The 23,783-nt window shown below is 40.5% G+C and overlaps 1 protein-coding gene across 2 annotated transcripts in view; it reads right to left on the bottom strand.

The window, feature by feature from the left end:
- The window catches only part of gba2 (glucosidase, beta (bile acid) 2), a 54,278-nt gene that overhangs the window by 5,858 nt on the left and 24,637 nt on the right, over positions 1 to 23,783 (bottom strand). For both annotated transcript variants that reach the window (XM_060829671.1, XM_060829679.1), the window contains 7 exons: positions 22,871 to 23,055; positions 21,817 to 21,921; positions 18,732 to 18,839; positions 13,486 to 13,637; positions 5,165 to 5,271; positions 4,322 to 4,464; positions 1,295 to 1,410 (listed from right to left, as the gene is read on the bottom strand). In XM_060829671.1, coding sequence (XP_060685654.1) covers positions 1,295 to 1,410; positions 4,322 to 4,464; positions 5,165 to 5,271; positions 13,486 to 13,637; positions 18,732 to 18,839; positions 21,817 to 21,921; positions 22,871 to 23,055 — 916 coding nt within the window. The remainder of the gene's footprint in view (positions 1 to 1,294; positions 1,411 to 4,321; positions 4,465 to 5,164; positions 5,272 to 13,485; positions 13,638 to 18,731; positions 18,840 to 21,816; positions 21,922 to 22,870; positions 23,056 to 23,783) is intronic.

Below are 23,783 nucleotides of genomic sequence, written 5' to 3'. Positions count from 1 at the left end.
TCATTTGATTCTTAATTCCAAATATTTTATTGAACTCAAATTCCACCACCTGCCAAGCTGGGATTTGAACCAGAGTCCCCAGAATGTTATCTTGCTCTCCGAATTAATAGTCCAAATGATAAAACCATTAGGTCGTCACCACTTCTAATAGATTTGATTGAAGTTTACGGCGGTGATAAGGTGTGGAGTGCAGTTGATGTAGTCTACATGGACTTCAGTATGGCTTTTGACACCATCATGCATGGCAGGTTGGTTGAGAAGTGAATTGAGCCCAAGGGATCCAGGACAAATTGGCAAACTGAATCCAAAATTTGCTTAGTGACAGGAAGCAGAGGGTGATGTTTGGAGGTATATTTGCAAATGGAAATCTATGTCCACAGGATTTGGTGCTGAATCCCCCTATGTTTGTTGTGTCCATTAATGATGTAGACATGAATGTCAGAGGTACGATCAGCAAGTTTGCAGATGACACACTGACAATGTGGTAAATAGTGAGAAGGAAAGCCTTAGATTCCAGGACAATATTGACAGACTGTTCAGTTGGGCTGAACAGTAAGCAAGTAGATTTTGGGCAAGACCAGAATATATGTGGCCCAATTCCCAATGGCGATAAATCCACCAGAATTAACATACGTGGGTTAGTCAGAATTTTCTAATTTGCAAAGGAGTTTGTAGCATATGCTAGAGGCTTCATAATTCAATCTCCTCTGGCTTGGCTAGAAGTGATGGCTAAGGGCTCATTTCAGTGCCTCTTGCCAATCCTTCCTAAGCACATATGTCCCAAGTCAAACTCCCAGGTTTCATGTTTCACCTGGAAGAGAAAACAACTCCATACAGTAGATAAATGAGATTTTAAAATTGTTAGGCTAGAAAGAGAAAAAGAAAACTTCCCAGCTGGTAGAGAAGCCCACAAGGGGAACATTTGTAAAATTATAGTAAGGCTGTTCAGGCATGACAGCAATAAGCATTTCACACAAAAAAAAGTGGGATTCTAGAATGTATCTCAAAAGACTTCATAAAAATTTCAGATAGGTAGATATTTGTGGGACAAGGATGTGAAGGGTTACAAGAAAGAAAAGCACAAATACTTTAAGTCTTAAGCCTTTAAGTCTGCTACATCATTCAATAATGTCATAGCCAATCTAGTTGTGATCTTAGCTTCACCTTCCTGTCTGTCCCCCTAACTCCCGACTTTCTTGACAATCAAAAGTCTACTCAAATGTTTTAAGAATTTTGGCCACACCATTCAATTCTTCAAAAAAATAAAATTATCAAAAACATTTAATAGAATTACCTCGTATTCACCTTCTCCAAGGCCACATGCTCTCACAAACCACTGCCCAGCACACTGGTCTGACATCACACTATTTGCATAGCATTTCTTACTACTGTCATAATTGTAGTACTTCCCTGCAAAATTAGCAGAATGGCATATTCAATAGGTTGCTAAAACTCAAAACATTGCTGACGGCAGACAAGTCAGAACATGCATTTTCATGATATTAATAAAGCCCCATAGGACTAGAACAACAAGCTTCACGAAGTCACACGCATTTTTCCACGCAAAATGTAATGTCCATGTGCATCATTTAAGTGGATCGACCAAGTGGTTGTAACCACAACAGAGGGGAAAAAACATAAACATTGCAAAAAAATAGACAAAAATGTGATGCTTTTCATCCTGTAATCAATCAGAACAAGGATGCAAGAAAAAGACCTGGAACACAGATGGAAGAGTGCTGATTTGTTGACCAAACTACTGGTATGGAGTGGTTAACTGCCAATCTTATGTCTCAGAACTGACAGCAGATTTGGATTGGTCAGGGTGCTGCAGTAGGAACTGGCAGTCTCGTTGCACTTTTTTCATAGGTAGGCAATGTGCATATGTATTCTTTTGCATAAGCTGGCTTCACCACATTTTTAAGGAATGAGGAAAGCCCGATTCGAAAGCAGTGAACTTTAACAAATCAGGATTTTGCATGTAATGTAAAGCAAGATTAATAGCTTTTGAAAACTGAGGTTTTAACTTCAATGTTGCTGTTATGAATTCTGAACTGAAATTTGATACCGATGGAGACAGACTATTGAAAACTCTGGTTATGCTAACAAGTCCAATGACGGTTGGGCTGTAACGGGATGGGGGGGTAAAAAAATCAATTTATCTTTTTTTTTGTAATTCAAAGCTACAAAGCCAACATTGAGAATAATTCAAATCTGGGCTCTTTTGCTTTCAATTTTACTTGTATCTTTCCTCGTCGTTGTACTATGTATTATTCTTCACAGAACACACACTGGAAATTTTCTACTCTGTGTTGCCCTTAATTTTAAAACTGCAAAACATTCCAGCATACTTCAAAGGAACATAATCAAAACAAGTCTTGTGTGCAATAGCTTCTAATACACACAAATACACGGAGAGCCTGACTGATAATTTTAAATTGATTTCTAATGTAACTTTGTAACAGACTTCAGATAGTTAATAAACTATTTCCAATATCAGAATTGTATTCAATAATGAATGCACTTTGTGGCTTACAAGCACAGGCTGATTCAGCACAAATAGGGCGGCACGGTGGCTCAGTGGTTAGCACTGTTGCCTAACAGCACCAGGAACCTGGGTTCGATTCCTGCCTTGGGTGACTGTCTGTGTTGAGTTTACACATTCTCCCCGTGTCTGTGTGGGTTTGCTCTGGGTGCTCCGGTTCCCTCCCATATCCAAAGATGAGCAAGTTGGGTGAATTCGCCAGGCTAAATTGCCCATGGCGCTAGGTGCATTAGACAGAGGGAAATGAGTCTGGGTGAGTTGCTCTTCGGAGGGTCGGTGTGGACTTGTTGGGCTGAAGAGCCTGTTTCCACACTAGGGAATCTAACCTAATGAGTCTAATTGGCTTTCTGCCTGCTGCAAACGATCAACTGGATGTGCTGTTTTTGTACATCCCAATGACTAGTGGACTGTATGACCTACTTACATCACACCTCAAACTACTGAAAACTCTTCACAATAGTTAGTACCCAAAAAGAGATTAACACAAAATGCACATACTAAATAAATGGCTCCCTTATACATATAGACAAGGAGCAGAAATAGGTCATTTGGCTTGCTGAGCCTCTCCACCATTTATTAAGATAATGGCTCATCTCCAGTCCAGATTCCTGCTGATGCTAATAACTTTTCACCCTCTTGTATTCCAAGAATCTATCCATCTCAGAGTTAAAAAATTAGAAAGGTGTGTTGCTGAGAAAGGATAATCTGATGAATCAGTATTTTTAAAGCAGCAAATCTAAAACTGGTGACACAAAGAATGAGGATTCCCAACACAGCACATTTTCATTGAAGGTTAGTGATTAAACATTTGATGTTTAGCAATCATTTTCTTAAAAGTTAATTGATAGAAAAATGTGAATTTGAAATATGCGAAGTTGCTCATTTTAATAGAGAGCAAAAAATGTATATTTCAAAAGAGAAAAAACTGCAGAAAGCTGCAACAACAAAGGGGGCTTGGGGTACTTGTGCATGAAGCAAAACTAGTACACAAATACACAGCAATTAGGAAGGCTAATGGAATGTTGGCCCTTATTTCAAGGGAGTTGGAATACAAGAATAGAGAAGTCTTGCTGCAACTGTACAAGGTGCTGGTGAGATGACATCTAGAACAGAGAGCAGTTTTGGTCCCCTTAGTTAAGGAAGGGGCTTTCATTGCAGGCAATTCAAGGAATCTCTGCTGGATATCTCCAGCATGGAGGGATTGTCTTATGATCAAAGGCTAAGGAAGTTGGAGTTCCACTTGCTGGAGTTTAGAAAAATGACAGGATCACTCACTGCAACAGTTACGATTCTTGAGGAACTTGACAGGGTAAATGTTTCCCCTCATGGGCGGCTCCAGGATCAGAAGGCATAGTCTCAGAATAAAAGGGACATCAATTTAAGATTGAGATGAGGAGTAATCTCTTATCTCAAAGGGTTGTGTGCTTTTAGAACACCCTGCCACTAACAGCTGTGGGGACAGAGTCCTTGTGGATATTTAAGGTTGCGAGAGATAAATTTTTGATGAGAAGGGGAATCAAGTTATACAGGGAAATACACGTTAGAAGTGTTGAATGGCACAGCAGACTCGAGGGGCTGAATGGCCTAGCCGTGTTTCTATTTCATACAGTCTTAAGGGAAATTCCTTCTTCTCCACAAGGTGCGGAGTTTTATCTATTCTAGTTAAAAGGCTAGGAAAGAATTATTCTAGTTCAAGTGTTGTTTTTTTCTCCAGTAATATTTTTAATCAAAGTGCTAATATTATATGTGATAGCTAAATTCAGGAATAAGGCTTACCATTCCATAAGATCCTCTCAAAAGCTTCTTTTCCTTTTTCTAGTATGTCTCTGTATTTTTTGTATTCTTCTTCTTCTTTAAGTATCTCAGCCATCTTGCACATAATACACACAGACGCTAACCATAGCCCGCCACAGTAGGCACTGCAATTTATACAAAGAAAACAGAATTATTTTGAACAGTCAATATACATCAGCTTTGCAGAACTAACCAACAACACTCCTCATAGTTTGAGTCAAAATGAATGTTACTTGTGAAACTACCAAAAGGCAGACTTTAAACAAAGTTGTTTATTTTAGAACCATCTTCTCTCCTCTCCCATTCCCTCATTGCAAGTGAAGGAGCTGTGTGATGTTAGGACGTGATGAGACTGCACAACAATTATAACAGTTCAACATTTTGAATCACACTTTCACAGTTCCTGGTGATACACTGTGGCATACAAATCAAAAACAGGACAGTAACAGAAGTACACTAACAAACATATTGTAAATACTAATGTTCCACTCATGATCTGAGGGACTTGGAACACAGGTCAGATTTTGACTAAACGGGCAAGAGGGTATCAGCAGAAATGTTAGCCCCAGTAGCCATTTTAAGCATTTTAATGTCAAATACAGTTTGATTATGCTCCTTTGAAGTAGGCTAGGATATTTCGATATATTAAAATTAAGAGCAGTTACAGAATAGAAGATTTCCTGCATATGTTCTTTGAAGAATAATGTATAGCACAATGAAGACGAAAGATACAAGTAAAGTTGAAAGCAAAAAGGGCAGATTTGAATTGCTGTCAATAAAATTGGTTTGTATCTTTAAATAAAAAGAGAGGGATGGATTTCTTACCTAGGTCCCGTTACAGCCCAACCATCATAGGTCTGGTCAGCATAACCAGAGTTTTCAATAAGTCCATCTCCATCAGTATCAAACTTCAGTTCAGAATCCATGACAGCCTAAAAACAGTATTGAAGTTACAAACTCCGTTTTCATCAGTTATTAATTAGATTAGATTAGACTTACAGTGTGGAAACAGGCCCTTCGGCCCAACACGTCCACACCGACCCGCCGAAGCGCAACCCACCCATACCCCTACATTTACCCCTTACCTAACACTACGGGCAATTTAGCATGGCCAATTCACCTGACCCTCACATCTTTGGACTGTGGGAGGAAACCGGAGCACCCGGAGGAAACCCACGCAGACACGGGGAGAACCTGCAAACTCCACACAGTCAGTCACCTGAGTCGGGAATTGAACCCGGGTCTCAGGCGCTGTGAGGCAGCAGTGCTAACCACTTGCTTTAATCTTGCTTTAAATTCCATACAAACGTTCAAACAACCAAATCCAGATTTCAAAGTTCACCTCTTTTGATGTTGGGTTTTCCTCATTCCTTAAAAATATGGTGAAACAAGATGACCTACCAGCTTTACAAAAGGCAATTATTTGAATACAGTGCGAAATGCAGTGAACAAACTTCATTCAGCTCATTAAGCTTCCCAAAATTTACATATTAGTTTACTATAGCTTTTCCTTCTAAATCATCGATCAATTCTATTTAAGGAATACTTACTTATTCCCTAAAGCTGAAACACAAGTAGAATCCTAATTTTGTTAAATCATTTGAAACTTCTTTAGTACTTCAATATTTGAGAAACATGAATTATAAAATAACCTGCAATAAGCAATTCAGTATTTTTGATCTGTAATGTTCTCTCAACAACAAAAAAAAGTTGAAAAGAAATTTTGCCTACTATACAATTTTACCAAACTGCTTCCTATTAGAACTAAAGTTGAAAACCCCCCCTGGCCTGACCCTTGTCTCTCAAAAACGAGGGGTTGCAGAAATTGCACTTGTGAAATTCCAAAATTCTCTAAATTCAGAAATGTTCCTAGTGGATCATAAAAATTGCTAATGTAACATTCTATTTAAGAAAGGAGAGGAGACAAAAAGCATGAAACCATTTGCCAATTAGGTTAAGACCTACACAGGGAAAACTTTAGAATCCATTAATAACAGGTAAAATCAGGACATAAAGTATATTATAATACTTGGTGACAGGTTTTATGAAAGCAAATCCATATTTAACTATTTTACTAGAATTCTTGGAGGAAATAACAAGCAAGCTGGATAAAAGGAAACCTGCACGTGACATACTAGGATTGGATATTTGATAAGGCGCCACAATAGTTACTACATAGAGTAAGAGCTCATGGTTGTTTTTCTTGAAGACACAATTAGCTCAGAGGAAGGACAAAACTGGCACAACTCTGGTCTTTTCAACAGAGTCACAGGGGTTAACACTGGGCCCCAACTATATTATTAACTTGGATGAACAGATCAAATGTATAGTTGCTAAATTTACTGGTGATATAAAAATAGGCAGGAGAGCAAATTGCAAAGAGGTCATAGCTTGCAAAGGGAAATGGAAAAATCAAGTTAGTCAGCAAATTTTGGCAAATGGAATACAATGCAGGAAAATGTGAATTTGTCCACTTTGGTAAGAATAAAGCATCATACGTTTTGAAAGAATAAAGACTACAAAACTCTACCATCAAGAGGCATCTGGATGTTCTGGTGTATACAACTCAAAAAAAGTAGAAAAATGCAGCAGGTGGTTCAGAGGACAAATGAAACATTGGCTTTTATTGCAAGGATTAAGTACAGTTACATCCTCACTCCAACTTTTTTCAATTTCTTTTAGCTATTTTCCAATGTTAGTCAACAGAGTAATTTCATTTACAATTGTAAGATTCAGTTTTAAAGTTGTTTCACAGATATGATGTTAGGCCAGCAGACCCAATGGAGAACATTTTTCTGCTCCCTAACCCATCCCCTTCCTGCGAAACCTCCAACCTGCAGTCTCTGCCACTCCCACTCACCTCTCATTTTAGAATATCTGCTCCCGCCCCCCCCATTCCCTCATTGCAAGTGAAGGAACTGTGCGATGTTAGGACATGTGACTGCACAATGATTATAATAGTTCAACATTTCAAGGTGCACTTTCACATTTCACAAGCTGCAACTTTGAAACATAAATTCCTGTTCAAGGAGGTCCAGATCTAATTTGATCTGATGTGAAGCCAAGCTCAGGTGTTGTGAAAATGCAGGTCCCAGAAGTGGGGTTGTTATAAATTGATGTAATTGTCATCAGATCCCCAAGGTCCTACAGCAGTCAAAGCTTGCTTTACTGACAGCAAGGGTTGGAACAAAGAACAAGTTCAGCACAGAACAGGCCCTTCAGCCCATGATGTTGTGCCGAAGATTATTCCTAATATAAAATAAGATAATCTAACCTACACATCCCTCAATTCACTGCTGTCCATGTGTCCAGCAGTTGTTTAAATGTCACTACTGACTGTTTCCATCACCAGCGCTGGCAACACATTCCACGCATTCATAACCCTCTGCATAAAGAACCTACCTCTGGCGTCTCCTCTATACCTTCTTCCTAATATCTTGAAACTTAAAGTCAATCCTGCCCTGGAGATAAGTCTCTAGCTGTTGACCCTATCTATGCCTCTCATTACCTTGGATACCTTGATCAGGTCACCTCTCTTCCTCCTCCTCTCCAAAGAGGAAAGTCCAAGCTTAAAAAACCTCTCTTCGTAAAACAAGCCCTCCAGTCCAGACAGCATCCTGGTAAACCTTCTTTACATCCTCTCCAAAGCCTCCGTATCTTTTCTATAGTAGGGCAACCAGAACTGGGCACAGTATTCCAAATGTGGTCACATCAAGGGATTTGTACAGCTGTAGCAAAACCTCGCAGCTCTTAAACTCGATCCCCCTGTTAATGAAAGCCAAAACACCATATGCTTTCTTAACAACCATATCCACTTGGGTGGCAACTTTGAGGGATTTATGCACTTGCACACCAAGATCCCTCTGTTCCTCCACTCTGCCAAGAAAAGTGGGCGGCACGGTGGCACAGTGGTTAGCACTGCTGCCTCACAGCGCCTGTAGACCCGGGTTCAATTCCCGACTCAGGCGACTGACTGTGTGGAGTTTGCACGTTCTCCCCGTGTCTGCGTGGGTTTCCTCCGGGTGCTCCGGTTTCCTCCCACAGTCACAAAGATGTGCGGGTCAGGTGAATTGGCCAAGCTAAATTGCCCGTAGTGTTAGGTAAGGGGTAAATGTAGGGGTATGGGTGGGTTGCGCTTCGGCGGGTCGGTGTGGACTTGTTGGGCCGAAGGGCCTGTTTCCACACTGTAAGTCTAATCTAATCCTGTCTATAATCCTATATTCAGCATTCAAGTTTGATCTTCCAAAATGTATCACTTCACATTTATCCACGTTGAACTCCATTTGCCATTTCTCAGCCCAGCTCTGCATCCTGTCTATGTCACGCTGCAGCCTGCAATCGCCCTCAAAACTATGAAGTGCACCTCCAACCGTGTCATCGGCAAATTTACTAACCCACTCCTCAACCAAGCCTTCCTAAAAACTACAGACAGCAGAGACCCAAGAACAGAACCCTGCGGGACCACTCAACACTGACCTTCAGGCAGAATACTTTCCATCCACAAACACTCTCTGCGCTCTGTCAGCCATTCAATTCTGAATTCAGACAGCCAAATCTCCCTGTATCCCTCCTCCTGACTTTACAAATGAGCCTACCATGGGAAACTTTATCAAATGCCTTGCTGAAGGCCATATATATCACATCCACTGCTCGACCTTTGTCGACCTGTCTCGGCATCTCCTCAAAGAACTCAGTAAGATTTGTGGGCATGACCTGCCCCTCTCAAAGCCACGCTGACTGCCTTTATTTGGAAAAGCATAGCATGATTAGTGTTAAATCCTTTCCCTCAATTGTATCCAAAACCTTGCTGACCACAGATGGAAGACTGACTGGTCAGTAATTGCCACGGATTTCCCCACTACCCTTCTTGAAAAGTGGAACAACATTCGCCGCCTGCCAATCCTCCAGTACAACTCCTGTGGAGAGTGAGGAATCAAAGATCTTTGCCAGCGGCTTAGCAACCTCCTTTCTTGCTTCCCGGAACAACCTAGGATAAATCTGCTCCGGCTCTGAGGACTTATCAATCTTAATGTTTGCCAAAGTCCCAGCACATCAACTTCATCAATCTTGATCTGGTCACGCTTGTATCCCAGCTCCTCAAAGTACTCATTCACAACAAGGTGCCTTTCCTTCGTTAAAACAAAGCAAAAACTCATTTAGGGCTTCCCCTTCTGCTCAAAATCCATGCACAAGTTCCCTACACTATCTTTGACCGGCCCTACCTTCTCCCAGATCATTCTCTTATTCCTCACGTATGAGTAAAATGTCTTTGGGTTCTCCCTAATCCTTCTTGCCAAGCCTTTTTTGTGTCCCCTCCTGGCTCTCCTCAATCCATTTCTGAGCTCCTTGCTAGACAAGCCTGTAATCCTCTAAAGCAGTGCTAGATCCTTGCTGCCTCCACCTTACACAAGCTGCCTTCTTCCTTTGGACAAGAAGCTCCTCTGTTCTCATCATCCAAGGCTCCTGAATCTTACCCTTTCTTGCCTATCTCAGGAGGAACAAACTTGTGTATCACGCAACAACTCCTTAAACACAGTCTCCATATGTCTGTGGAACAATTGCTCCCAACTCCTGTCTGACAGTGTAGTAATTACCTTTTCCACAATTAAATATCTTCCCTTGTTAACTGCTCCTTTCCCACTCCAAGGCTATGGTGAATGTGAGGCAGTTGTGGTCACTGTTATCAAAAATGTTCTCCCACCACAAGACCTGACACCTGTCCTGGCTCATTGCTGAGCACCAAATCCAAAATGGCCTCTCCCCTTGAGGGTCTTTCTCCAAACTGAGTAAGGAAACCCTCCTGAACATACCTGACAAAAACAGCTCCATCCAAACCATCTGCACGAAGGAAGTTCCAATCAATTTTGGAAAAGTTGAAGTCACCCATAACAACAACCCTGCTACCTCTGCAATTTTCCAACATTTGCTGGCCTATGAGTTCTTCAATCTCCCAACTGCTATTAGGGGCTCTGTAGAAAACCCCCTAATGACAAGGCTGCTCCCTTGCTGTTCCTAGCTTCCATCCATACTGACTCAGTAATAAACCTTCCTCAACGACCTTCGTTTCTGTAGCTGTGATGTACTCTCTGATTACCAATGATCACCACTTCCCTTCTCCTTTTCCACCCTCCCTCTTCTTTTTAAACGTTTTAAATCCTGGAACATCTAGCAACCATTACTGCCCCTGTGAAACCCACATCTCCGTTATGGCCATAAAATCATAGTCCCAAGTACTGAACCATGCTCTAAGTTCATCACTCTTATTTATGACAGTCCTTGCATTAAAGCAGACATACTTTAACCGATCCCTTTGTTTCATCACCCGATAGATTCACTATATCCTGTCGCTGCCCCATCCACAACTACCCCCCCTCTCAGATATGTAGCTCTAGTTCCCACCCCCTTGCCAACAAGTTTAAACTCTCCTGAGCCACACTAACAAATCTCCCACACAGGACATTTGCGCCCCTCCAGTTCAGATCCCACCTTCCCCAGAAGGCATCCCAATGGTCTAGTTTCTGAAACCCTCCCTCCTGCACTAGCCTCGCAGCCACATGTTAAGCTGCACTCGCTGAATGTCCCTCACCTGTCTTGTGGTACCGGTAGCGAACCTGAGATCACTATCCTACTCGTCCTGCTCTTCGGCCTCCAACCTAGCGTTCTGTAGTCACTTTTCAGATCCTCAATCCCTTTCCTGGCTATATCATTGGTGCCAATGTGTTAAGGAGAGAAAAATGGATAAGCAACAGTTAGGAGCAGGAGGTTTGGCATTAAAAATGGCAAGAGAAGAGTCTGGTAGCAGAGGCCAAAACTTAGATGGTCAGCAGCAAGAGAGTGTGTTAGAGGGTAGGAGAGGCAGCAAATTGGAAAGTCTGCAAAGGCCAAGACGGTCAGAGTGCAGGATATATGATGAGCAGGATATAATGTAGATGTTTTAGTTATACTGAATCTGGAGTTCTGAGATTAAATTAGATTAGATTACTTACAGTGTGGAAACAGGCCCTTCAGCCTAGCAAGTCGACCCGCAACCCACCCAAACCCATCCCCTACATTTACCCCTGCCCCTAACACTACAGGCAATTTAGCATGGCCAATTCACCTAACCTGCACATTTTTGGACTGTGGGAGGAAACTGGAGCACCCGGAGGAAACCCACACAGACACGGGGAGAATGTGCAAACTCCACACAGTCAGTCAGTCGCCTGAGGCGGGAATTGAACCCTGGTCTCTGGTATGGTGAGGCAGCAGTGCTAACCACTGTGCCAGCGTGCCACCAACGTTCTGTGTAAGTTTCGCTCCCCTTGCTTAAAGGGGAATCTAAGTGCATTAAAAGCACTTGATATTTTCTTAGGCTCAGCATCACTAGACTTACTTGGAAATAAGATATGACATTGCTCACATTCAGCAACTTATTACCTAATATTTAGTTATATCATAGCATGACCTAGATACCTTACAATAACATGCCCCAATGTGTTTCTCTAATCTTCCAGGAGACTAAATAATTGACACCTCAGAATAGGCCACTTCTAAAGCAACAGGTATAGCAGTGTTAAAAATGGAATTTCCTCTAACCTGTGAGATTATTTGTAACATAGGAAAGAGAAAAAAATCCATTAGCAGATTAAAAGCTCTCTACAGATTTGAAATTTCTCAAACCAACTGGCATGAAGCTGAGCTGTAATTCTGATTTCTTTACCAGATTTCTGGAAAAACTAAATCATTTTCTTAGTTAAGCAAAGTCAAAGGCTTCGCTCCAGAATCACCATGAACTCTTCATGCTTTGTAATTGGGTTCAATAGGTAGCTCTATTAACATCACCACAGGATGATAAAACATAGTAGCAAAAGTAGGCCATTCAGCCCACTGATTCTGATCCCCCATTCAATGAGATCATGGCTGATCAATAATCCTCAAATCCACTTTCTTGCCTTGCCCTTATAACTCTGGAAATCCTTACGGATTAAACGGTCTATCTCAGCCTTGAACAGTCCTCAAAAGACTTTTACATTCAATATCTTGCAGGAGGAGAGAGATTTCTCCTCATCTGTGTTAAATGGGCAATCCCTTATTCTGATTATGCCCACACTCTCCCAACTTTTCCCCATCTAACCTATCAAGTTGCTTAAAAATCTTAGACTTCAATATGATCACCTCTCATTCTTCTAAACACCAATGAGTACAGGGCCAAACTACTCAACCTCTTCTTGTAAGAAAATCCTTTTGTTTCCAGAGTCAGTCAATCTAGTCAATCTTCTCTCAACTGCCTCCAATACAAGTGTACTGTTGCTTAGATAAAGGGGAACAAAACTGCTCACAGTATTCCAGCCATTGTGTGGCTACTCCTTGTGCAGCTTTAGCAAGACCTCCCTACTTTTCATACTCCAATCTCTTTGCCTTCCGTATGATTTGCTGATCTTGTCTGCTAGCTTTTTTTGACTTAAGCACGAGGACTCCCAAATCTCTGTCCTGTTGCTTTCTGCAGTCTCTTTATTTAAATAATATCCAGCTCCTCTATTCTCTCTGCAGAAGTGTATAATTTCACATTTTCCCACATTATATTCCATCACCTACCTAAATATGATTAAGTAATTGCACAGACTCTCATGACTGAAGCTATTCCATGATGCTTGAATGTTTAATGGAACATCTTGAAGAATCATGATGTGCAGCAAGTGTGGTCTGTAGCAAACACCATTTTAGGCATGCTTTTAATTCTAAGCTATTTTCTCAACAACTTTATGCTGTTAGTATGGTCACTACTGAGTTTAATGGAATTTAATAGCAACATTGTAATATTAATTATAAAAATTCCCACAAAGCCAAAAATCTCCAAATACAAACACAGCGTGATGTAACTTTCATTATAAAATTATAGATCTGCTTTTCAAAAGAACATCAGTTGCTACGCTTGGAATCCAAGACCTTTCAAGTATAATATTTTTCTTCCTCATTTATCATGTTAACATTATGTATTTACCCAAATTCCACGTTTGCAATTCATATTATAGGTTGTGAGCTATTTAAATAGCTGACTTAACCCATGGTTTAAACTTTTAGACTGCCTAGATAGGATATTTAAAGAGTTATTTTATACAGAACAACTGAAAACAATTTTAAAAAAAGACTTATTGAACCATCTCTACCTGGCAGATAGACCACATGTCTTTAAGGAATGTAAGATCATCAGTTAAATAGTAGTCTCTATAAACTTGTAGAATAAATTTCAGGTTGAGATCCTTCCAGTCGGCTGTATCATGAATCAAATAAGCATTGACTCTTTCCCATGGTTCATCATCTAGCAAAAAAAATTATAAAGAAGGACATTTTTAACTGGAATGATTTAAACAATTTTTTTGATTAAGTTATTTTAGTTTCTACAAGGAAAAACTGAGCAGTACATTAAGGCAGCAGCCTTCCCCAGCCGGGCACTGCTCTCCTTGTACTTTCTTCCAAGAGCATAGCCACTAACTAACATCTTCCATAGTTAAGTAATTTGCTATCACTTTGAATCGAAAATGTTGGTCAACTGGTATTCCACTCATTTATTTTCTGGAGTCAATATAAAATCTACTGACTGAAAATGAAATCCAAATCAAAAATGTTAATTTGCATACCCATTCTACAGACATGAAAGTCTGAGCTTCCCGCATTTAGACATTTTACATTTATTTAATTCTTAAATTGAGCTTTTTGACTTTGATTAGAAAATCTGACCATCAATTTTATGAAAGCTACAGACTGTGGCTTTGTGGCACAGAACTTCAATACTGCTGAGAAAGGAGATATGCTGACATGTCGTTTCAGCTTAACTCATCATGAGAGATGCAAGGATGCCAATTTTCAAAAGAAGCAATATTTTACCATGTATAAGAAAAGGGTGAAAGGTTGAGAAATTTCCATAGAGGATGCACAAAAGTTTCACAATTCAAAAAAAAAGTATGCCTAGTCAATAGAATGACTATGTAAACATAATACCTAGTAAACATAACGAGCTAATTGCAAGCCAATTGACAATCTGAAAGTTTGTACTAGTGCAATTCTTAACAAAAACAGTTTAGAAGCCACATATATTCATGTATAGGGACCTATTCTTGGTAGGTAAAGACATTTGTCTAGGAATTGTGCCTTCTTTGAATTAAACAAATCCATGGAGGTTATCGCTCTTTGGTGCATTAAGGCTGAGCCCAGAATGAAGTAGGATTTTTTAAAGCACACGACCCTAACTTGGATCTTGTGTTTTAGCTTTCATAAAGTTCACAGGCATTAGGATTCACATATTCGTAATTTGCTTTGTTGACAAAATAATTTTCCATAGTCTTATTTGATTTGAGGTATTGAGATCATCTCAGTTAGATCTGTGGTGAACAAAAGTAGTCTTTAACAAAAACAGAAATTGCCAGAAAAGCTCTGCAGGTCTGGCAGGATCTGTGGAGGTACTGGACATTTCAGGTCCAGTGACCTTTCTTCAGAATTGATTGTAGCGATGAAGAGATTGGTATATATTGGTGGAGGGAGAAGGAGGACGTGGTGGTGTAACCAAAAGGTGGAGATGGAGCCTAGAGAGAGAGAAAAAATGTTGGATAGACAAAAAGCTAGGTAAAGGTCAGCTTGGGAGAATGAATAATTGCTAGAAGGAACCATTAATGACTGACAGTGGGTTGTTAGTGATAGCAGCTCATGTGATGACAAGTAAAAAATGAGGTCTGCAGATGCTGGAGATCACAGCTGAAAATGTGTTGCTGGTCAAAGCACAGCAGGCCAGGCAGCATCTCAGGAATAGGGAATTCGACGTTGAACATAAGCCCTTCATCAGGAATGAGAGAGAGTAGCCAAGCAGGCTAAGATAAAAGGTAGGGAGGAGGGACTTGGGGGAGGGGCGATGGAGGTGGGATAGGTGGAAGGAGGTCAAGGTGAGGGTGATCTGAAGAGTTTCTGTGCAGAGGAGATGACCTGGGGGTGCAGTGAGAGAGACTCACTGAAATCCTTGTAGAGGGAGGAAGAGAGCTTCTTCAAGGAAGGCATCCTTGCAAGAGGATTCGCAGTAGGTTAAAATGTTCGAGTAAAAAATGAGGTCTGCAGATGCTGGAGATCACAGCTGAAAATGTGTTGCTGGTCAAAGCACAGCAGGCCAGGCAGCATCTCAGGAATAGGGAATTCGACGTTGAACATAAGCCCTTCATCAGGAATGAGAGAGAGTAGCCAAGCAGGCACCTTGACCTCCTTCCACCTATCCCACCTCCATCGCCCCTCCCCCAAGTCCCTCCTCCCTACCGTTTATCTTAGCCTGCTTGGCTACTCTCTCTCATTCCTGATGAAGGGCTTATGCTCGAAACGTCGAATTCCCTATTCCTGAGATGCTGCCTGGCCTGCTGTGCTTTGACCAGCAACACATTTTCACATGTGATGACAAGGCCTGGCATGTGGGACATAAGGCAAGGATATGGAGAGGGCGCTCAAGCCCCAAAAGTTTTGAACTCAAAGTACAGAAGGCTATAGAGTTTTCAAGCAGGAAATGAGGTGCTGTTCTTCCAGCTTGTGATGAGTTTTGCTGGAGCATTAAGCAAGTCTAAGACACAACAACAGAACAAGATGTTGGCCAGAGAACAGTGACATATTGAAGTGACAGGCAACTGGAAGCTCAGGGTCATTTCTGCGGACAAAATGCAAACGTTCTGCAAAGTTGTTACCCAACCTGCACCTCTACTCCCCAACGTAGAGGAGACCACATTGTGAGTTAACCTCAACAGGTTTTGACAGGTCATGTAATTTATATAATTTATGGTACTCCGGGGAGATACCATCTAAAAGGAGTGCCTAGGGTGCATTATGGTGTTTGAGGAAGTGAGGAACTCCAGTTTCCTACTGCATGCTAGGCAGAATATGGAGCCATAACTAGTTCAAAGCTTGTGCGCAAAACCAACCTTTTTTGCACTTTCTACCTGAATTAGCCACACTCAACAGATTGTAGGTTTCAATCTTTCATCACCAATTCTCCAGTGTGTCTATCTTAAGTAAAGCCATAGAGTCAGAGATGTACAGCATGGAAACAGACCCATTGGTCTAAACCGTCCATGCCGACCAGATATCCCAACCCAATCTAGTCCCACCTGCCAGTACCCGACTCGTATCCCTCCAAACCCTTCCTATTCATATACCCATCCAAATGCCTCTTGAATGTTGCAATTATACCAGCCTCCACCACTTCCTCTGGCAGCTCATTCCACACTTGTACCATTCTCCGAGTGGAAAAGTCACCAAGTAGGTCCCTTATATCTTTCCCCTATCACCCTAAACCCATGCCCTCCAGTTCTGGACTCCACGATCACAGGGAAAAGACTTTGTCTATTTATCTTATCCATGCCCCTCAATTTTGTAAACCTATAAAGGTTACCCCTCAGCCTCCGACGCTCCAGGGAAAACAGCTACAGTCTGTTCAGCCTCTCCCTATAGCTCAAATTCTACAACCCTGGCAACATCCTTGGAAGTCTTTTCTGAACCCTTTCAAGTTTCTCAACATCTTTCCGATGTTGAAGGAGACCAGAATTGCAAGCAATATTCCAACAGTGGCCTAACCAATGTCATGTACAGCTGCAACATGACCTCCCAACTCCTGTACACAATACTCTGACCAACAAAAGAAAGCATTCCATATGCCTTCTTCACTATCCTATCTAGCTGTGACTCCACTTTCAAGGAGCTATGAACCTGCACTCCAAGGTTCAGCAACACTCCCTACGACCTTAGCAAGTCCTGCTAAGATTTGCTTTTCCAAAATGCGGCACCTTGCATTTATCTGAATTAAACTCCATCTGCCACTTCTCTGCCCATTGGCCCATCTGGTCAAGATCCTGTTGTAATCTGAGGTAACCCTCTTCGCTGGCCACTACACCTCCAACGGTAGTGTCATCTGCAAACTTATTAACTGTACCTCTTATGCTCACATCCAAATCATTTATGTAAATGACAAAAAGTAGAGGATCCAGATCCTTGTGGCACTCCACTAGGTCACAGTCCTCCAGTCTGAAAAACAACCCTTCACCACCACCCTCTGTCTTCTACCTTTGAGCCAGTTCTGTAACCAAACGGCTAGTTGTTCCTGTATTCTGTGAGATCTAACCTTGCTAATCAGTCTCCGATGGGGAACCTTGTCGAACGCGTTACTGAAGTCCATATAGATCACATCTACTGCTCTGCCCTCATCAATCCTCTTTGTTACTTACTCAAAAGATTCAAACAAGTTTGTGAAACATGATTTCCCACGCACAAAGCCATGTTGACTATCCCAAATCAGTCCTTGCCTTTCCAAATACATGTACATCCTGTCCCTCAGTATTCCCTCCAACAACTTGCCCACCACCGATGTCAGGCTTACTGGTCTATACTTCCCTGGCTTGCTCAAAATGGAAACCAAGACTTATGTTGATCAATACCAGTCCAATATTCTGTTCCAGAGTACATTGCAATGTCATGTACAAAACTGTTGCCCAAAATGAAAAGGTTATGTCATCATGGAAACACACTGAAGTATACTTAACAGCAAGCTATGTACAGGAGAGGACATGTTGATACCAAATAAAGAGAAAAATGTACACAGTCCTGGCTACATGAATAGAAGCATAGGATAAAAAGACTACTGGAAAACTCCAATTGTCTCTAAATATCATCTTTCCTTCCCTTTCCATTTATGGTTTTTACACAAATTAAATATTATAACCAATACTTCCTAGTTTAGACTATGTATCTCAGTTTTCCAGATAACTTAAGAAACACTCATGTCAGAGTCAGACAGTGCATATGTTCAGACATGACAGCAAATGCTATTCAAAAGCTTGCAAAGTCTGTAGGCAGCTTAAAGCAGCATGAAAGGAGAGCACTATGCCTTCAACACTAGGTCAAATGAGCAAAATATATAGAAAGAAAGCATTTCTTCATTCAAATTAGTAAACTATGGACAAGCAACCACAGCGAGGGAAATATGAAATAAGTGTTTAAAGAAAATATTAGATGGCACTGGAAAGAATAGGAAACTGGAATTGAGAATACACACAAGTGACCAGTGTAGGCACAATTACATATATAAACATTTCTGAGAGTCTGTTTAAAGTACTGGAATGCTTTAATGTAAATGTACATGCCTACATACATTTTCCCTATAGATACCAATGTGTTAAAATAAACTATAGAAAAACAATAGCAGAATTCCAGCTAAGCAAAAAGTAATAAAATTATGCCAAATTAAACAGCAAAGAGAAATTGCAATCCTTTTAAAGGACAAGCATTCTTAAAAGTAAATTATTATATGGAAAAAGAAAAAAAAATTATTTGCTCCTGTTGAGCTTTGACAAATTACAAGTTTAATTTTATCACTGAAGTAATGCAGCAATCTCACCCGGATCTCCGATATCATGTGGAACTACATTTGACGTATTCACTTTTGCCAATCTACCATTCATCAAGTGTATTCGCTGTGTATTATCCTCCTTCAGTACAGCAGCAGCTTTAAGAAAAAGGAATTTGCTTTGAATTTTCAATATGTAAGCAACTCTCAATGACTTACCCATATACAAATCACTAAAAATCTGAATCTATGCCAAATTTTGGATTTGCACAATATTCTCAGGTTCCATGCAAATCTCTTCCACTAGTGAAAACCACATGCCTTACAATTGAGATGGAGTGTTCATCACAGGCTTGTGGTGATGATTTGACCACATGTGCCCTCATACATTGTCCTGGCTTCTTGGAGCAATGCAAGTTAGGCAAAATCCGCTGTAAACCCACCAATTTATTTACTTTGTAAGTAATGGTACAGAATACAGTGGTCATGCAATTACTTACTTGATAGTTCCTACCTCTGTACCCTTTCCAGCACCAAGTTCCAGATACCCACAATTGCCGAGACAAAATAATTTTTCCTCAAATCCCTTCTTAAACTCCTTCTACTTATCTTAAAAATTGTGCCCCTAGTTATTGAATATTCCAAGGGCCAAAATTTTTCTCCGTACTTACGCCCTTTGTAGTTTTGTATGCCTCAAACAGGTCTCACCTTGGCCTTCTTATTCAAAATAAAACTACGCTAGCCTATCTAGTCTCTCTTCATAGCTGAAGAGTGCAATGACATTCTTCCTACAGTATAGCCACCAGACTGTACAAAGTTCTCCAGCTGTGCCCCAACTACCATTATATACAACCCCTCCATAACCTCCTTAGACCATAAAAGATATAGGAGCAGATTTAGGCCGTTCAGCCAATCAAGTCTGCTCTACCTTTTGATCTCAGTTGATATGTGCCTCAACCCCTATTCTCCTGCATTCTTCCAATAACCCTTGATTCCCTCATTAATCAAGAACCACTCTCTCTTAAATACATTCAATGACTTGACCTCCACAGCACTCTGCAGCAATGAGTTCCATTGACTAACCACCCTATGGCTGAAGAAATTCCTCCTCAACTCAATTCTAAAGGGTCATCCCTTCATTCTGAGGCTGTGACCTCAGGTACTAGTCTCTCCTACATCTTCTCCATGTCCACTGTATCCAGGCCTATAAGTATTCTGGAAGTTTCAATTAGAACTCCTCCTCATCCTTCTAAACTTCATTCAGTATAAACACAGAGGCTTCAATTGCTCCTTATATGACAAGCCCATCAAACCTGGGATCATTCTTGTAAACCTGCCTTTCCTTAGATTCACGACCCAAAACTGCTCTTTGCTCTTGTATTCTAGACTTCTTGAAATGAATGCTAACACTGCAGTTGCCTTCTTAAGTGCATATTAACTTAAGAATGAACCTGCATATTAACCTTAATTAATTAATGAATTACAACTCCAAAGTCCCTTTATGCTTCAGATTTCTAAAGCATTCCCCCATTTAGAAAATATTCTGCATCTCTATTCTTCATACCAAAATTCATAACCTCACTTTCCTACATTATATTGCATCTGTTAATTCTTTGCCCACTTGCCTAGCACGTCCAAGATCTTCTGCAGCCTTACCACTTCCTCTACACCACCTGTCTCTCCAACTATGTTTGTCATTTGCAAACTTAGCAACAATGGCCCGAGTTCCTTTTTCCAGATCATTAATGTATGACATGAATAGTTGCAATACCAACACCGACCTCTGAAAAATCCACTACCCTGTATGCATCAGCTGCTATCCTGAAAAAGATCCTGTTATCCTCACTTTCTGCCAATCATCCAATCCTCTATCCATGCCAGTATTTTGCCCTCAACATGGACTTTTATTTTAGTTAGCACCTCTTGTGCAGTACTTGCCAAAGGCCTTCTGGAAATCCAAACAGATCACATTCAATGGTTCTCCTTAATTTACTCATTACCTCCTCAAAAGAATTTAACTGGTTTGTCAGGCATGATCTCCTCTTGACAAAGCCTTGATAACTCAGCCCTATTTTACCATGCACTTCCAAGTACTCAGCAATTTCATCCTTAACAATGGACTCTTTAATCTTACCAATGATTAAAGTCAGGTTAACCAATCTATAGGTTCCCCTCTGCTGCCTCTCTTTCTTAAACACGGTTTTACATTAGCCATTTTCCAGTCCTCTACGACCCTCCCTGACTCCAGTGAGTCCTGAAGAATCACCACAATGCCTCTATAAATCTCTTCAGCTATCTTCTTCAGGACCCTGCAGTGTAGCCAATCTGGTCTGAGTGATGTACCCCCTTTCAGCTTCCCCAGCACCTCTTCCTCAATGATGGCCACTACACTCACCTCTTGAAGTTCGGTATATCTCAAATTTGTTCAGACATATCCCCCTGAATAGCCACACTGACCATGTGATTAATTCATGCCTCTGGAGAATGGAGATTAATTCTGTCACTCAATTTCCTTCCCCCAATACTTTTCCTTCCATAGCTGGTAGACATTAGACTCACTGGCCTGTAATTTGCTAGATTATCCCTACTACCTTTTTTGAATATAGCGCTACATTAACTGTCCTCCAGCATCCTGTGATCAGAGAGGATTAGAAAATAAAAGTTAGAGACTGAACAATCTCCTCCCTTGCCTGTCAAAGAAGCATGAAATAGATATCATCTGGGCCTGGGGACATAGCTATTTCCAAGCCTGCTAAAAACGCTAACACATCCTCCCCATCAACGCTGACCTTTTCAATCATATCACACTCCCCTCCTTAGTTTCTAGACCTACTTCATCTTTATAAAACAGATTGTAAATACAGATGATCTCTATGTCTCTGGCTCCATTTGCATATTGCCATTTTGGTCCCTAATGGGCCCTACTCTTTCCTTTGTCGTATACCTATAAAACAGTTCTGGCTCCACCACCTTTCAGGATAATTAGGGATGGACAATATGTATTGGCCTAGCCAGAAATGATCACATCCCAGAAAAGAAAAGAACTCTCAAGACCAGGCAATTACTTTAGCCCCATAAAACATTCAGAACAGTATTATTCTTGTAAAATGCACCAAATGGAGAAGATATAACTTACCAATATCATACTGCAGACTAAGTTCCAGTTTGGGCCATAGCATAATTAGTGCAAATGACGCATAAAAATGAACATCGTATGTATTGTACATTCGATACTCCTGTCCTACAGTGCATGAGAAAAAATAATTGACACTTTACAACACTTGATTCCTTATGCACAACTAGGTAGTCATTTCAGTAGCAAAGAACAGTTCCATGTTTATTAGATGCCTCCTACAAATTGGTCTATTTATTGGATCAGAGTTTCCAAAATTATGACTCACAATGCCAATGAGTTTAAGGGAAAAGGACCCTTCAATATAAAACACAAAACTACCTCTGAGCCATCCACCCAATGGAAACAATGTCTTGTAATTCCAGAATTATTATTGCTGGACAAGATATGAGAAGCATTAAAATGAATTTATGTCAGGAAAAAGTTTGGGAAGTACTCCATTAGATTTTACAGAGTGAAACCAAAAAAATAGGGAATAGCAGAAGGATTTACTTGTTGACCAAGTATTTTTCAAAATATTCATTTGGTCGATTGTCTAATTTTAATTAGATTAAATTACTTAGTGTGGAAATAGGCCCTTCGGTCCAACAAGTCCACACCGACCCCCCGAAGAGCAACCCACCCAGACCCATTCCCCTACATTTACCCCTTTACCTAACACTACGGACAATTTAGCAAGGCCAATTCACCTAAACTGCACATTTTTTGGGACTGTGGGAGGAAACCCACGCAGACATGGGGAGAACGTGCAAACTCCACACACAGTTAGTCACCTGAGGCGGGAATTGAACCTGGATCTCTGGCGCTATAAGGCAGCAGTGCTAAACACTGTGCCACCATGCCTCCCTCTTATATGTGGCAATTTCAATGTAAACTGTTTGGAAAACAAAACATTATCAAACTTCTAGTCAAATTTAATACTGAAATTATGCAAAACAAAATGTCTGGATTAGTCTCCACGAGATGATAGAACCTCTCACACTGATGATGGCATAGGGAAAACTGATTGTTATTCTGAGTGTAACAACATTGTACAGTACGTCAACAGTGTATCTACCTTCTAAATATGCAAACCGTCCATAATCCTTCATCACTTTGGGTAGAGGCGGAAGCTGATCCCTCCGATCAGTCAAGCCATTTGTTATATTTAAATCACCAGTCACTTGAAGCCAAATTGTTCCTCCATCAGATATGAAGTATAGTTCATTAAATAAGGCTGACTTGTACCAGTCAGGTAATTGGCTGTTGAATTAACGGGAACAGAAAAATGTGAACACAGATACTCCAAATTTAAAAAGTTTCAGGTTAAAAAGAAAGGATTTTATTTGTAATAAATATGTGCAAAACATGTGTGCAAAAGTGTATAAATGCAGGTCTGGTCATTTCCATAAAAACTTGCTAGTCAGTTAACCAGAAGATAATCATAAGGAGGGAAATTCTCTTTAAATAAAGTGGGCATTCTGTCTTGGTTTGTAATTAATTTGGGGATGGAGATGGTGTTCACTTCAGGAGCACTTCAAGATTTGTCTTAAGAAACAATGATGGTATTCACAAATTATCAATTTGTGAACATCAATATATTCAAATTTATAAAGCTTCATGGAAGCAAATAATAAAAGCTAATAAAATTCCAACACTACGATTTTGCCCTGCAAAATTTCATTTGGTATGGAATGGACTGGACTGGTTCAGTTAAAGGTGCATTAATATGGAATATTTAAAATATTATTGTTATAGTTCTTCAACGGATGCACTCGTCAGCAACATTCCAAGTTGGTTTATTTACAGTATTTGCTCAGTACCTCCTCCAGACAAACTGCTTTAACCGTTGACCTACACATTTGTCCTCACTTATACTATTTCTACTTTGCCAAATGTATTTGGTAATTGTTGGTCAATGCATGTAAATTACTCAAACATATGATTCAATTTGAAACGAAAATACAAAAAAAACCTTCCCTAATGATTTA

This window comes from Hemiscyllium ocellatum, chromosome 1, assembly GCF_020745735.1.
Source record: "Hemiscyllium ocellatum isolate sHemOce1 chromosome 1, sHemOce1.pat.X.cur, whole genome shotgun sequence".
NCBI classification, from domain to species: Eukaryota; Metazoa; Chordata; class Chondrichthyes; order Orectolobiformes; family Hemiscylliidae; genus Hemiscyllium; species Hemiscyllium ocellatum.
Note: the sequence above shows the minus strand (reverse complement) of the source record. Positions and strands in the feature narration are given on the sequence as shown.